We start from the raw sequence: 15,231 nt of genomic DNA, 5'->3' as shown, positions 1-15,231 counted from the left end.
AGTGGGCTGCAGTTGTTCTGGACAGGGAAAGTGCCCCCTTTCTCCTTTTTTGCATCACGTGACACCAGATCAGCCAATAGCAAAATGTAACTGCTTTTGTGAGGTTCAGCCAGCAGGTGGCAGCTACAATGCGTATTTATATCTCTTTATATCTCTGCAGGATTCTAGTACTTAGTGAAATGTCAAGATTTGGAGCTGAAACAATGAAAAACGACATTATATAGCTTTAACAAGGAGGCTTTAATTAGTCTTTATATGAAATTACAGACATTAAACGTGGAGATGTAAACACACTGCAGTTGCACGAAGCTAACTTGCTAACTTCATTTACAGCAATGACGTAGTGGTATCTTGCAAATGTGGTGTAATGTATCTCTGTGGTTAGAAAATATTAATACTGGGAATCCTTCCTCTCCCCGTGAGCTGCTGGGAGAGCCCTGTTAAACCATACACGACCAGAGTGGGCGCCCGGGAGTCCACGCACACACACCGCTCCGCTAAAGATGTGAAAATGGCGGAGCTACAAATGCTTCTGGAAGAGGAGATTCCAGCAGGACGAAGCGCACTACTTGACAGTTTCACCAATTTGGAAAGAGTCGCTGAGTACTGTGAGAGCAACTATGTTCAGGTAGGCTGTCACGCGTGGGCAACGAAAGGCGGTGGAGTTCTTTTGACAGACATCATTCACTGACAGGGCGACACCACGGTGGGGCGAGCTGGATGCTAACGCTAGCTGTCGCTAATGTGGTGCAGCCTGCTCGCTAGTCATGTTAGCAAGCGTTAGCTAGGGGGAAACAACCCGCTGTCAAGACACGTAACACATAAAATATCTCACTTTTCACTGTGACTGTGTCGCTTCTTATAGGTTTTACTCGTGGGCTAATGTTTCCATCGACATGACGGTGTGTGTGACTTGTACATCCATCGTTTGCTAGCGCTGTTTAGCCAGACAACTTGTTAGCCTGCTGTTCGGCATCACCCACGGTCGAAATAACTAAACAGGCTTCATAAAAATCAATTTCCTCGCTATCTCAGGGATCGGTCACTGCCGTTACAGAAACCAGCTGGTCGTTCAAAAGGACCGGAGATGTAGAACGCGATATCAAGCCAGGTTAATCTCTAATAAGCTTTGGTTTACACAAGCTAAACACCCGTGACAGCATCATCAGTAAAAGGCTGATTTATGATATTGGACAGAGAGACTGCGACTTGCTTCTAACTGAGAATCATGCTTTGAAATTGGGCTCATTTCTCATTTAATTTCTAGCTGGGGTTGGATGCATTAAGGTTGGTTTGGAAAGCTGCGTAAAATGCTGTTGGTGTGCACAGCATGGAGTCTTGTACGTGTGTAATCTATCCCATTCATAGCCTTTGATTTGTGATACCTCAGACGTGTGATCTCACATTTTCAGTGTTTGTGAATGTGAGCTGTGTCAGATTCTTCCAGGCCTATCTGCATACACAGAGGGCAGACATTAAGGATCACAGCACAAGTGGGAAGACGTTTTGACAAGGTGTGATAGTGAAATGTGACATGGTTGATGAACAGGACTGATCAGGTCTGACAGGTTGCCTTGTGAAGGAGGAGGACGCTGAATGTTGACAGCTTGTCTGGCAGAATGCCTCGCTTTCTTCTCGCCCTGTAAGGTTTTCCCAGCTGCTGTCAGATGGCGATTGCAACTTATACATCAGGTAGACACAACAGGATATTTAGGTGGATGCTTCACTTCTCCATCTGCGCTCAAACTTGCTAATTTACTTTGCTTGATCTTCCTCTGTGGCACTTAAAATGAACAGTTAGTCATGTAAAAATGGATAGTTTTTTGTCTGGACGCATGCATATCAAATAATTCACACCCACCAGAAGTTTGTTTGATTTTTTTTCTTTGTAATCATAGTAAACATGCCACAAGTGTCATCCTCATTTTCCCGCTAAAAAGGCATCTCTCTGGATCTTGGTGCTTTCTTGGAGCTGTGTGCTGATAATAGTACTCCATATTTTACTCTCATGATTGAAGTTTTTGTTTTTTTTTTTTTTTAGGTTGAGACTATATCCATACTTGTGTGTTTTCCTTTCAACCCTTAAAGACCCATGACTATTTTTGTCACAACTTACAAATGATTTTTTTTTTAATCTTTCCCAAGTGATTTATCACCATTTATTATAATATTAGCCTCTGCATTTTGCATTTTTCACTGAAAATCAGGTATTTTCCTTAATTGAATTTACTGATTATGTAGACAGTCATAATCATCAGAGTAAATTCAGAGGTTATTTGTTTAAATTTGAAAAAAATATTAGGAAAAAGTGACTTTTTCAACAAAATCTATCATTAACTGAAAATTAAAAGCAAGTGTCTACAGTCACTGCCAGTTATCAAACTCCATGGGTTTTGGTAGTGAATCAATGTCGCAGAAAATAATGATGTTTCCACGTTTACGACGGAGCCTCTGAATGTCCAAATGGGTCATATCTGATGGCCACGAAAAGATGACGAACTGCATTTTACCTCAGTTATTTACATGTATTGGTGGGATTCGTGGATCAACAGTTATTAAACGTTTTTGATCAGTAGACGCTTTTGGTTTATCGTGGACATTTGAGTCTTTATGGGTACTTTAGAGTGAAGATGGTTTACGTCATCGTGTTTCACATTCAATATCTGAACATTCTAGCACACATGAAACACATACCACATGTCAAGGGTAACTTTTGCTGCAATAACATTTCACCTGCTGTGAATATAGCCAGTAGTATCTTCATAAAGCACACAGTACAACACGACAACAGCTGTTCATAGAGGCAACATGGACAGAATTGCCTGTAATGCAGTATTTATATAAATTAACAGCTGGTAATAAGGGGCGGCAACTTATTTTCATCCCAAAATGATGAAATGACAAGGTTTCTAAAAGTCTTAATATCTGTCGGTCCACTTTACATCACAACCCTGGAGTTTATGACCTGAAACAGGGTCACCAGCCTCAAAAAAGTGTCTGTTTTAGGGATCACAAAATACCAGAATAGTGTGGATACAAGGTATAAACATAGCAGAAGGAGTTTTGTGTGGACAGAGTTTGAGTATCCAGTGTTCAGTGAGAGGAAGATGAACTATATTACAAGTAAAGCAGTGTGATATGACCAAAATCACACATTCTCATATCAGTCATTTCATACTGATATTGATACACATCTCAATAGAGTATTTAAAAAAAAAAAAAAAAAGTTTTACAAAGTACCACATGAAAAAGTCTATATCATGCATTATGGTCTTAACACATAAAAATATACTTATGTATTGCATGAAAAGTAAATTAAGGCCTGAGATATGTATTTGGTTTAACAATATCAAACCAAACTGTTGGAGCCAAAATACATTTTTGTTTGTTTATTCCTCTTCTTTGTTTTGACCTTAATTTAATAATTGTTTAGTGGGTGTGGCTGTGATGATCACCACATGTGGAATTCATCGTGGGTGTTGGTATGGGTGTTGCAAGGTTGCATATACCTGCTGTGTGAGGTGGGCAGTGTGTGTATGAGGACAGCCCCAAACAATTTTCTGACCATGAGCCACAGCTTAGATTAAGTTGGTCAGTGTTTTCAGTGTTTTTTATGTGAAGGAGCCTATTTATTTATAGAGAGTATATAGAACAACAATTGTGACCTATAATGAACGCTTGAACTTGATATATGTCAATAAATCATTCATTCATGCACGCGTCAAAAAATATAACGGGTTGAACCCTTCCACACCATAGTAGTGGCTAAAGGTAAAGCCACTACACAAACACTAAATGGCTTTTCACTGTGAAGCAGTTTGAGTCTTAGACTGGTCTGTGGCATCATTTACAAAGGTTATGTTTGTATGTCAGAGGTAGTTTTTCCCTTTCACCTCCTCATTTGGTGAAACATTAATGTTCTGTATCTTCATATTGTATCCATCTGACTTAAGCAAACACACAGAGATTAAAAATGTCCTTCATAAGAGCCAAAAAGGCAGCAGTGCAATTATCAAGGTTTAGACAGTCATAAAATCTGAAATATAATCAGCAAATGTTCATCAATCGTAATCGATATCAAAACAGAAGACTATCAGGTAAAGCATCTACAACCAGATGACGCAGCAGCATAGTCATCTAAAATCACTATGAATGCATCTCAGCTCCTTAAGTTAGTTTGCAGTTGGTTCCAATTAAAGGGAGCAGCACTATAAACACCATTTTCCCAATTCAGCACAGACCTTTGGAACAGAAACCCTGTCCTGGGACCAAAGATGGCTTCTTACAGAATTAGGCCAATCTGTGTCACATTGACTGTGTTTGTTTGTGTTGTCTTCATGCAGATTTCTTGCCTGCATCCATGCTGTATGGAAGAACACGGACGTATTTGTTTACTTTAAATGATGTAAAATACAACCACATAGAAAGTCATTTGTGACATGAAATTAGCAGTTGTTTTTCTGTCACCGCACATTACGGCCCTATCACACATGCCTACTTTGTGTCAATGATGGACTTTAATTTCTTAATTCTTGAGCCACTAACCTGAAGCACCCACATACACTATATGGACAAAAGTATGTGGACACGTTGAATTCAGGTGTTTCTTTTCTAACAGGGGTCTAGGATATAAAACAATAGTGACAAATATCATAATACAGTTTTATATTGGGATAAATATCATTACATTGCTTATTTTGGTTTAAATTGTTATCTTTGCTTCCAAAATGCCTCAGCGATGGTTTTAACTTAATTTCTCTCAATATTTTTTTTTTTTTTTTTTTTTTTTATCCATGACTATGATTTTAAATATTATTCATGTTCTGACTGTAAATAATACTTTTCTACAACTACTAACCATCTACTTTCTTCACATCTCACTTAGGAAGAAAAAATTCCCATTAAACTTTAAGGAAATATTGATGTTTAGAAACTATATGGACATAAATATTGAGACACATCATGGCTACAGCTCGTAAGGTGTCCTGTTCATTCAGATTTGAGATATAAACATCAATATTTTCTTAAATAATGGCAGATTTTTCTTTGTAAGTGAGGTGTGAATAAAGTAGTTAGTTGAAAAATACAACATTTAGAATCATAGTCATGGATTAAAAAAAAAAAAAATCAATGTTGAGAGAAAGTAGTAAATTCCATCTCTGAGGCATTTTGGAGGCAAAGATAACAAATTAAATAAAACTAATGAATGCAATGATATTTATCCCAATATAAAACTATATTATGACATTTCTCATTATTGTTTTGTATCCCAGACCCTTGTTAGAAAAGAAACACCTGAAGTCAACATGCCCCAATGCTTTTGTCAGTACAGTGTATCTCTGTTTGTAGCGTGTTATTGCTTTGCATGAACATCCTCTCCAGCCTTAAATGTTACGCCTTATTACTAAAGCATGTCTAACAGATGAGAAATGTTGCTGTACTGCTTTACAAGTCGGCACAATAACTCCACTTGTGACTTTAACCACAGAACTTGTTTGTCGTCATTCTCGAGATCTGGTGCGCCTTCCGTGCTTTCAATGATGGCATGAGCTCACGCAGTTTTACCAGATTCTTACCATGGTCTGATTTGGATTACACTGTCATTCCTCAGTAATGAGTCTGACACAAGCACAAACTGGTTGACATAAAAAGAGTGGGATCATAGAACTGCTGGAGGTGATAAATTGTACTGTTTGTCATGAGCAGACTTGATTGTCAGCCTGTATTGTAACCTGAATGATGAAGTCAGATCAATAAATCAATATTCAATCAACCAGCATGTGCAGCTGTGACCCCAAAGGATGACACACAAACGAAGCAATGCTTGCTGGGTTAAAAATGTTAATCAGGGGTGTGTTCTTGGGGCTCCTGATTACCATCATTATCACCTAATCCGTCACAGGTTTTGCCGATTATTTGATTTATAGTTGGATCTTTAAAATGTCATGACAAATGCCAGAGAGAATTGTTGTAGATAAGTTTTGATTATCTTTATAGTTCTAAATAGTATCAGTCCAAAAATGTTCTGATATAAATCTTCATGACAAATGCCACATTATTGTCTCTTTGTAACATTATGAAGATGACGCATGAAGTAAAAACGATGCGATAGATACAACAATGCAATAATAATGCAAAGTATGGTTAATCATGTAGAGCTGGGTCAAACTCGGTTCAGTTCAGGGGTCACATACAAACCAATATGATCGAAGTGGGTCAAAATGGTAACAGTGAAAAAAGATATATGACACTATGAATGTGATTACATGTACAAACTAGAAGCACTCGGAGAGCGCAGACCTCGGCCAAGGCTGATCAGTGGCCCCCCCCGTGGGCCCCCCCACGCCAAGGAGGTTATGTTTTTGCCAGGGTTTGTTTGTTTGTTTGTCTGTCTGTCTGTTTGTCTGTCCGTTAGTGTGCAACATAACTCAAAAAGTTATGGACAGATTTTGATGAAATTTTCAGGGTTTGTTGGAAATGGGCCCCCCCGTGGGCCCCCCCACCCCTGATCACCACCAAAATTTAATCATTTCTTCCTTATCCCATTTCCAACAAACCCTGAAAATGTAATCAAAATCTGTCCATAACTTTTTGAGTTATGTTGCACACTAACGGACAGACAAACAAACAAACAAACTAGAAGCACTTGGAGAGCGCAGACCTCCGGCAAGGCTGATCAGTGGCCCCCCCTGTGGGCCCCCCCACCCCCGATCACCACCAAAATTTATCATTTCTTCCTTATCCCATTTCCAACAAACCCTGAAAATTTCATCCAAATCTGTCCATAACTTTTTGAGTTATGTTGCACACTAACGGACAGACAAACAAACAAACAAACAAACAAACAAACCCTGGCAAAAACATAACCTCCTTGGCGGAGGTAATCATCCTTTAAAAATATGAGAAACACCAACAACCATGAAGAACCTGAAATTTCTTAAGAAAATAAGTGCAACTTTTGTGCAATAATTTACACAACTTACAGATCACAGTAGATCTGCAAAGACACAAAACATTTAATAACAAGCAGGATATTGTATAAAATTGCATGCACTTCTATTAAGACATTTCAGGTTGTTCATATTTGTTCAGGTTATTCAGATTTTTTTGTGAAAGGATAGTTTATAAATGTAAATATTTTCATCTAATTTTACCTTTTAGCACTAAAATGGAGAGAAATTTTGAGTTGTCATTATTTAGAGGTTATTATGACAGTATTTTACTGGTCTGACTCACTTGAGGTTCATATTGGTCTGTATGTGGAACCTGAACTAAAATGATTTTAACATCCTTGATTGCTAATATTTCTGTCATTTTTGCATATTTCACAAATTCATCCCAAGGGCTGGATCGGCCTCTTTGGAATACACAATTAGACACAAACAACATACATGACACAGCAAGACACAATGTATGCAAAACAGCAAGATGCAAATATTATTAAAATGTAACCAGATGCAAATGATGCACATGACCCAACACATTTGATTGATGCAAAGAAATGCAAACAATGTACGTGATCTAAACAGATGCAAACAACATTACAGTCACAATGAAACATATAACTGTGGAAACCTATAATCTAATCTTATCTTATCTATAATCTTTTTTTTTTTTTTTTTCAAAATCAAATATATCCTCCTGAGACCCAGGAAGGTATGGGTTTTGGCTTTTTTACATTATGCCGTGTTTCCACTACATGGTATCTGCTCGACTCGACTCGGCCTTTTTGCATTTCCAAGACAACAAAGGACCTGGAATCTGGTACCCGGTACTAGTTTTTTGGCATCACCTCCGCCGAGGTTCCAGGATTGGGGACCAGATACTAAAAACGTGACGTGTAAACACTGCAGACCACTGATTGGTCAGAGAGTTGTCTCTGTGACCCGCCGTTTTACAAAAAACAGATGCGGAAGTTTACAGTAAATATAGCGGTAGGTTAATCCACATGATGACAGCCTGCAAAACTACACCATGGTTTGTCAAGGAGGTTCAGACGTAAAAATTCAGCATGAGCTTGACGAGACAAGACAAAACGAGCAAGTTCATCAGTAACTCTCTGAGCGGACAACACGGAAGTAACGTGCCGCATCCCTATGACGTTCAGGTACTGTAAAGTCGGTAGTATCCTGTAATGGAAACGGTCTCCAGGAATAGGACCTGGTACCCGAGTCAAGTCGAGCCGTGCTGAGCCGAGCTGAGTCAAGCCGGTTCCACGTCGTGGAAACACGGCATTAGATAATTGTCTTGATTGGAAATGACATAATGCAGCAGTTTTTTTTTTTTCAAATACACTTGTATGAAATGTTTTTTTTTGTTTGTTTTTGTAGAATGTCCTTTGCAGTGGATAGCGGTTTTTTTGTTTTTTTTTTAAGTAAATCTGTGAGAGGATATATCAGTAATTTTAAGTAATATGACAACATTGAAACTTTAAATATTGTGTTTTAGCTGTGAATGTAAGTAAAAATCTAGAAGAAAAACCATTGTTATAATTAGTACAATTTTAAAATGATGTTGCACCTCTATCATTTTATCTCCTAGTCTCTTTATTTGTAGCTAAAGGTGAAACGTTCCGTCCCACGTACTCTGTGTACATGTTCTAAATGACCTGTATTTGCAGTTTCATGGTCTGGAGCTCTGACTCCATCACTGCCAGGTCATTTGTACAGTGTCCACAGGTTCAACTCCTCCTGTGCTTGCAGTGTCAGAGACAAACTCCGTCTCCCTGTTAAAGCATTAGCGGATCTTTGATGTTCCTGTTAACATGCCCACGCTGCGCCCACAGCTGAGCCTAAGGCCTCCATACACTCTGTGACTGCAGCTCCCTCACCTGCTACCGCTCTGCCATTCATACTTTCCGACTTCACTGAAATGAATCCTTTCAGAGTTCTGCTTTTGCTTTCCTTTACTGCAACGCAACCTGGAAGGCGCTGGGATTTTTCCATTGTGTGTTTGCTGCTAGTTTTCAAAGGACATTCTATCTAAAATTCTGATGCACATACTGATATGAATATGGCACATGTTATCAGAAAGCAAAATATTGAATCTGCCACAGCTTGTACACACTGGTTAAATACACACGGGCATTTAATGGTAGTCTACTTGACATGTATTTATTCTGTTTGTATGCTGCCTCTGGGCCAGGTTGTTATTGTAAATGGGAAGCAGTTCTCAAGTAACTTACCTGGTTAAATAAGTAAATGTGGTGATTAAATACTACATGCTATCATGACTCTACGGCAGGGGTGTGAAACATGCAGGCGGTGGGCCAAAACTGGCCCGCCAAAGGTTCCACTCCGGCCCGTTGGATGAATTTACAAAGTGCAAAAATTACACTGAGATATTAACAACCAAGGGTGTCAAACTTGTTTAAGTTAAAAGACTGATATTTTGCTTTTTTAAATGGAATTATGGATTTTAAAACATTTCTCTGTGGTCTACATAAACTGTAAATGCTATGCTTGGGTCTGAATTCTTCATTAATTCATCTCCACAGGTCCATCTTCAACCCTATTTCTGAGTAATGACACTAGAAAGGTCATTTTGAGCGCTGGCCCTTTAAATGCCCATGAGCCACTTCACACCCCACCCCCTCCAGGTTGCTGACTGTGCCTCTCTGTCCCGTTCAGCCACTTGTGTTCGTTAATACAACCAACAACTGAATATTTTAGGTAATCGGCTCGAAATTTGGACATATTTTCAGTTTTTACTACAACCACTGCTGATGAACATTTATGTCTTACTCAGAGAAATGTTCGTCAGAAGTCTTGACCTTATATGTGCAAATGTCGTGATGTAGCTACTTATAAAACATAACAAATTAAGCAGGAATTGAAATGGGTTGTAGAAATCCACTTGATTTTTGCCAGAATGAATATAAAGGTAGCTTTGCAGCACCTGGAGGGTTCAAATTCAAACTTTTTGAACTATTAGGTTCCAAATACACAAATAAATGAACCAAAGACTAATAAAAGTGGGTTTAGCAAAATATGACCCCTTTAAGGTTCCACATACAGGCCAATATGATCTAGTGAAATAATAACATATTAACCTACAAACAAGGACAACTACAAATTTTCTTCTTGGTTTAATGTGGAAAAAATAATATACATTATGAAAGTATTTATTAACAAACCGTTCTTTCTTTCACAATAAAATGTGAATAACCTGAACAAATATGAACAGCATGAAATGTCTTTAAAAAATTAAGTGCAATTTTAATAATATTCTGCCTGTTACTAAATATCTTGTGTATTTGTAGAGCTGCTGTGGTCTGTAAGTTGTGTTAATAGTAAGCTGAGATGTAATATTGTTGGAGTTCTTATTTTAGCTCCAAATTCCAAAATTCCAACAATATTCTGCCTCTTACCAAATGTTTGTGTAACATAAGTTGAGGCATGATATTGTTAAAATTGCACTTATTTTTCTTATGAAATTTCAATTTGTTTGTTTTTTGTTTTTGTTTTTTTTTTTGGTGAAGGAATGGTTTGGAAATGGAAATATTTTCATAATTCAATGTTTTTTAATGCACTAAAACAAATAGAAAAAGTTGTCATTATTTAAAGGCTGGAAAAAAATGAGTTTGACACCCCTGCTCAGTGGTGTTTTCAGACCTCCTGAGCATATGTTATGCATTTGAGGTGTGTTAGAATGAGGGGACATTGTTTCTGGAACTTGATTAAAGCACTTATCTTGCTGGAAATTGCATTCATTTTAAAACACCTCATTAAAGTGAACTATATCAGTGTGGATGTAGATCATGCTCATGCTGTTATTGGCTCATCTGTGATAAGTCATTTTGTTTTGGCAGGTGTTTAATAAGTAATACCGTAAGCTAATGTCTGGAATATTATTAGGTACCAATAATAGCCACCCTCCCCAAACGCCTGGGTGATGTGACCCAGTAGTCTTATCAGGCATCTCTGGTAATGGCAGCAGGATGATAAGAAAATCCAGACAACTGCCCAAGCAAAATGTCTAGTCTAAATGTACTTAACCCATTAAAACTAGGCTTTTCAGGATTAGATCTGGGCCACATACAGTCCAATGTGACCTCAAGTGGAACCAGTGAACCAGTAAAATAATAATAACCTGTTAATAATATCCTTTTTTTTTTCTCTGTTTAGTGTGAAAAAAGACAATATTATGTCTCACCTCATTAATAACACAAGTTACAGATGACAGTGGATCTACAAATCCACAAAACATTTAGTTACAAACAGAATATTGTTAAAATTGCACTTATTTTTCTGAAGACATTTCAGGTTTTTCATATTTATTCAGGTAATTCACATTTTATTGTGAAAGAATAGTTTGCAAATGTAAATATTTTCATGATGTAATTTAACTTTTTTTCACATTAAACCAAGTTGTAAATCTGGAGTTATTATGAAATTATTTTACTTCAGATCCTATTGGTCTGAATGTGACCCCTGTTAGGGTCCTTCCACAAGAATTCTTTAAAAACAACTAAAAAAATTCATAAAATTTCACATCATTATGGCTCATTATTTCAAAGAACAAAAGAAGCTGAGGATGTCCACTGAGATTCATTTAGTTTAGATGTTCACTCATTTACAGTATTTTACAGTCCCAGGATCTGTTATATCTATGTGTTCCAAATGTCAGAACAGAACTGGGAAAGAAAGATTTTAAATATTCTGGTTCCATTGCATGAAAAAATGTACAGAAGGAGATAAAAATAAGGAGCTGGTCTCTTTAAATCTATTTAAAGTCATTTTCAATGAATGGGAAAAAGATAAATATAGATGTTTTTCTAATTGATTGAATGGTTCTGCTTTGAGATGCTTTAAGGAACTGTACACTTTTATTACCTTTTTAATTGTATATGTTTTTAGTTTGGTGTTTTTATATATAGTTTTAGCCTTGAGTTTTACTGTGTGGGTTATGTATGTTTTTAATGCAGACATTTAGCTGAAATTTCTATTTTCTGTAACTTCTGCTGCTGCCGTCTTGGCCATGGCAGTCTTAAAAACGAGATTTTTTTTTTTTTTTTTCTCAATGAGTCTTTTTTTTTCCCTTGTTAGATAAGGGTTAATAAATAAAATAGAATAGTAATATTAAACATGGATTTAGTTTCCCACAGCAGGACTCTGGGAGGGTCTTCTGCGTCCTGTGTCCCTGTGTCTGCCTGGGTTCTTCCTCCCACCGTCCAAAGACATGCACCTTAATAGGTTTATTGATCCTCTGAATGGCCCTGTGATGAACTGGTGACATGTCCAGGGTGTACCCCACATATCACCAGATGAGATTAGCTCCAGCAGTCCCTCGACAAAGTATTAAGTCAGGGATGTCAAACTCATTTTTTTTCCAGGGGCCACATTCAGCCGATGTGATCTCAAGTGGACTGGACCAGTATAATAATGATGATGATGATAATAATAATGATAATAATAATAATGGAATTAAGAAGATCTTTCTCTTTTAGTGCAATAAAAAGCGTAACATTATGAAAATATTTCCATTTACAAATTATCCTTTCACAAAAAAAGATGTGAATAACCTGAAATAACTGGAATTTCCTAAGAAAAATAAGTCAAATTTTACCAATATTATGCCTTAACTTATCGTTTGTACATGTGCGTTACACACAATGTTACACAAACATTTGCTAATAGGCATAATATTGTTAAGCTTTGAAACTAAATAAGAACCATTTCTACAATATTTCATCTCGGCTTATTATTAATACAACTTACAGATCACAGTGGCTCTACAAATGCACAGAACATTTAGTAACAGGCAAAATACTGTTGTAATTACTCATAATTTTCTTCAGAAATTTCAGGTTCATATTTGTTCAGGTTATTCACATTTTATTGTTACAGGATAGTTTGTAAATGTAAATATTTTCATGATATGTTATTTTTTTCCACATTGAAGCTGGATGAAAATTTGCAGTTGCCATTGTTTGCAGGTTATCATGCTATCATTTTACTAGATCACATCGGTCTGTATGTGGAACCTGAACTAAAACCAGTTTGACATCCTTGATTGTTAATATCTTCAGTGTAATTTTTGCATTTTGCAAATTCGTTCCTGCAGGCCAGATTGGAATCTTTTGGTGGCCGGTTTTGGCCCACGGGCCGAATGTTTGATACCCCTGGATTAAGTGACTTAATATTCACGTAACATTGAAGGATGGAATTGTGCATATACTAGGTTTCCAGAGTGAACAGTCCAACTGAACCACTGACTTTTAACTCCTCCAGGTTATTTTAAATAAACCTAATGACTAATACATGGTACAACCTTTTTAGCATGCTGGTTTCATCTAGGTCTGGATGCTGACTGTGATTAAATGTGTTGTCTTTATCCGTTCTGTTCTGCGGTCTCTGTCCTCTCCATCCCCACAGTGGAAGTCACGTCCCTCTGTCTGAAAGTGAAATGTCTCTGTTTCTTCCTCCTTCAGTCTCCAGACAAACAGAGGGCTCTGGAGGAGACCAAGAACTATACCACCCAGTCCCTGGCCAGCGTAGCCTACCTGATCAACACACTGGCCAACAATGTCCTGCAGATGCTGGATATCCAGGCCTCGCAGCTCCGCCGCATGGAGTCCTCCATCAACCACATCTCACAGGTCACACACGACAAAGACACACAGCCTTAGAGCTCCACTGTCAATAACCAGTACTAGGTTTACCCACTTGTTAAATTTATGATACAGATAGAATACTCTATTATTTTCAGTTTGATAAATAAACTGAAAATTTGGATTATTTTGATGTGTAACTAGTTGCAGCGTAAAAAAAATAACATTCGATAATGTCCTTCCTGACATTTTTAAAAATATTAATACATATTTGCAGTGTTTACCCTGTAGTTTTTTGCTCTGTGTGTAATTAATGTGATGCTGACTGGACAAACATTGTCATAATGTGATATTAGATGTTCCAAATGGAATAAAGTTATATTATGACAACAAAAGCATTTTATCTTTGAAAAAGTTATGAATATCACTCAGCAATAAAACCATTGATGAATGTTACATTTGTGTCAAATGGGAATTTTGACAACTCTTGTAGTGTTGAGTCTACTTGTCAGAAAATAGTTTTTCCTCACGATTGATCAAAACTTTCTTCACATAATATTACAACTTCATAAATGTTGATGTAAATCTCCTAATATATTGACTTTTTTTCTTAAAATATAGCTACTTTATTGTAGTAGTTTAACTCTCTGGAAATATCATGATTTTCTTTTTTTTTTTCCTGTCAAAATATCAAATATTATAAATAAATATTACAACATAAATATTATCACTTTATTGTGGCTTTTTTTTTTTTCAAAATATTACACATTTTACTCTTAATTTCTTTATATATATTTAAATCAATTTCCAAATTATTCAGACTGTATTTTTATAATATTATCTTGTCGCTCATAATATTCTCAATTCACTTTTTAAATAATTTTTTTTTTTTTTTTTTTTTTCAGTTTGGCCCTACTTCTTGTGTCTCTTCATGTGCATGTATCATTAAATGGTGCTAAACCACAAAAATGATGAATTTAAAAACATGCACTGCTAAGAGTCACATCATTTTAGTTAAAACTTGTTTCTTACAGACAGTGAACATGCACAATTTCCTAATATATTGATTTTTTTCTTAAAATATGGCAACTTTATTGTTTTTATAGTTTTTGGAAATATCTTGATATTCTTGTTTTTTTCCCCTCAAAATATCAAATACTATAAGTACACATTACCACATCTGGTCATTACAGTATCGCTTCATTGTGGCTTTTTCCTCAGAATGTTGCACGTGTTTCTCTTAATATTATGACTTAATTCTTAAACTTTTATCCGAATTATTCAGACTGTAATTTTATATTATCTTGTCGCTCATAATATTCTCATTTCACTCTCTAAATAAGATTTTTAACTTTTTTTTCAGTTTGGCCCTACTTCTTATATTTCTTCATGTGCATGTATCATTAAATGTTGCTAAACCATAGAAATAGTGAATTTAAAAACATCCACTGATAAGAGTCACATGATTTTAGTTAAAACTTGTTTCTTACAGACGGTGGACATCCACAAAGAGAAAGTAGCCCGGCGGGAGATCGGCATCCTCACCACCAACAAGAACACATCCCGCACACACAAGATCATCGCCCCCGCCAACCCTGAGAGGCCTGTGCGCTACATCCGTAAACCCATCGACTACAGCCTGTTGGACGACATGGGCCATGGAGTTAAGGTACCCCAGC

General features: G+C 36.8%; 1 protein-coding gene across 11 annotated transcripts in view; it reads left to right on the top strand.

The window, feature by feature from the left end:
- Positions 1 to 348: 348 nt before the first annotated feature.
- Positions 349 to 15,231, top strand: part of abi2b (abl-interactor 2b) — a 39,729-nt gene continuing 24,846 nt past the window's right edge. For 2 of the 11 annotated variants that reach the window (XM_030151156.1, XM_030151155.1), the window contains exons 1-3: positions 349 to 628; positions 13,433 to 13,600; positions 15,045 to 15,221. In XM_030151156.1, the coding sequence (XP_030007016.1) occupies positions 512 to 628; positions 13,433 to 13,600; positions 15,045 to 15,221 (462 nt within the window). In that variant the 5' untranslated portion in view covers positions 349 to 511. The remainder of the gene's footprint in view (positions 629 to 13,432; positions 13,601 to 15,044; positions 15,222 to 15,231) is intronic. The other 9 variants (XM_030151154.1, XM_030151186.1, XM_030151194.1 and 6 more) reach the window with 7 other exon arrangements.

The sequence above is a fragment of the Sphaeramia orbicularis genome, chromosome 2, assembly GCF_902148855.1.
Source record: "Sphaeramia orbicularis chromosome 2, fSphaOr1.1, whole genome shotgun sequence".
Lineage (NCBI taxonomy): Eukaryota > Metazoa > Chordata > Actinopteri > Kurtiformes > Apogonidae > Sphaeramia > Sphaeramia orbicularis.
This window is presented reverse-complemented; position numbering and strand designations above follow the sequence as displayed.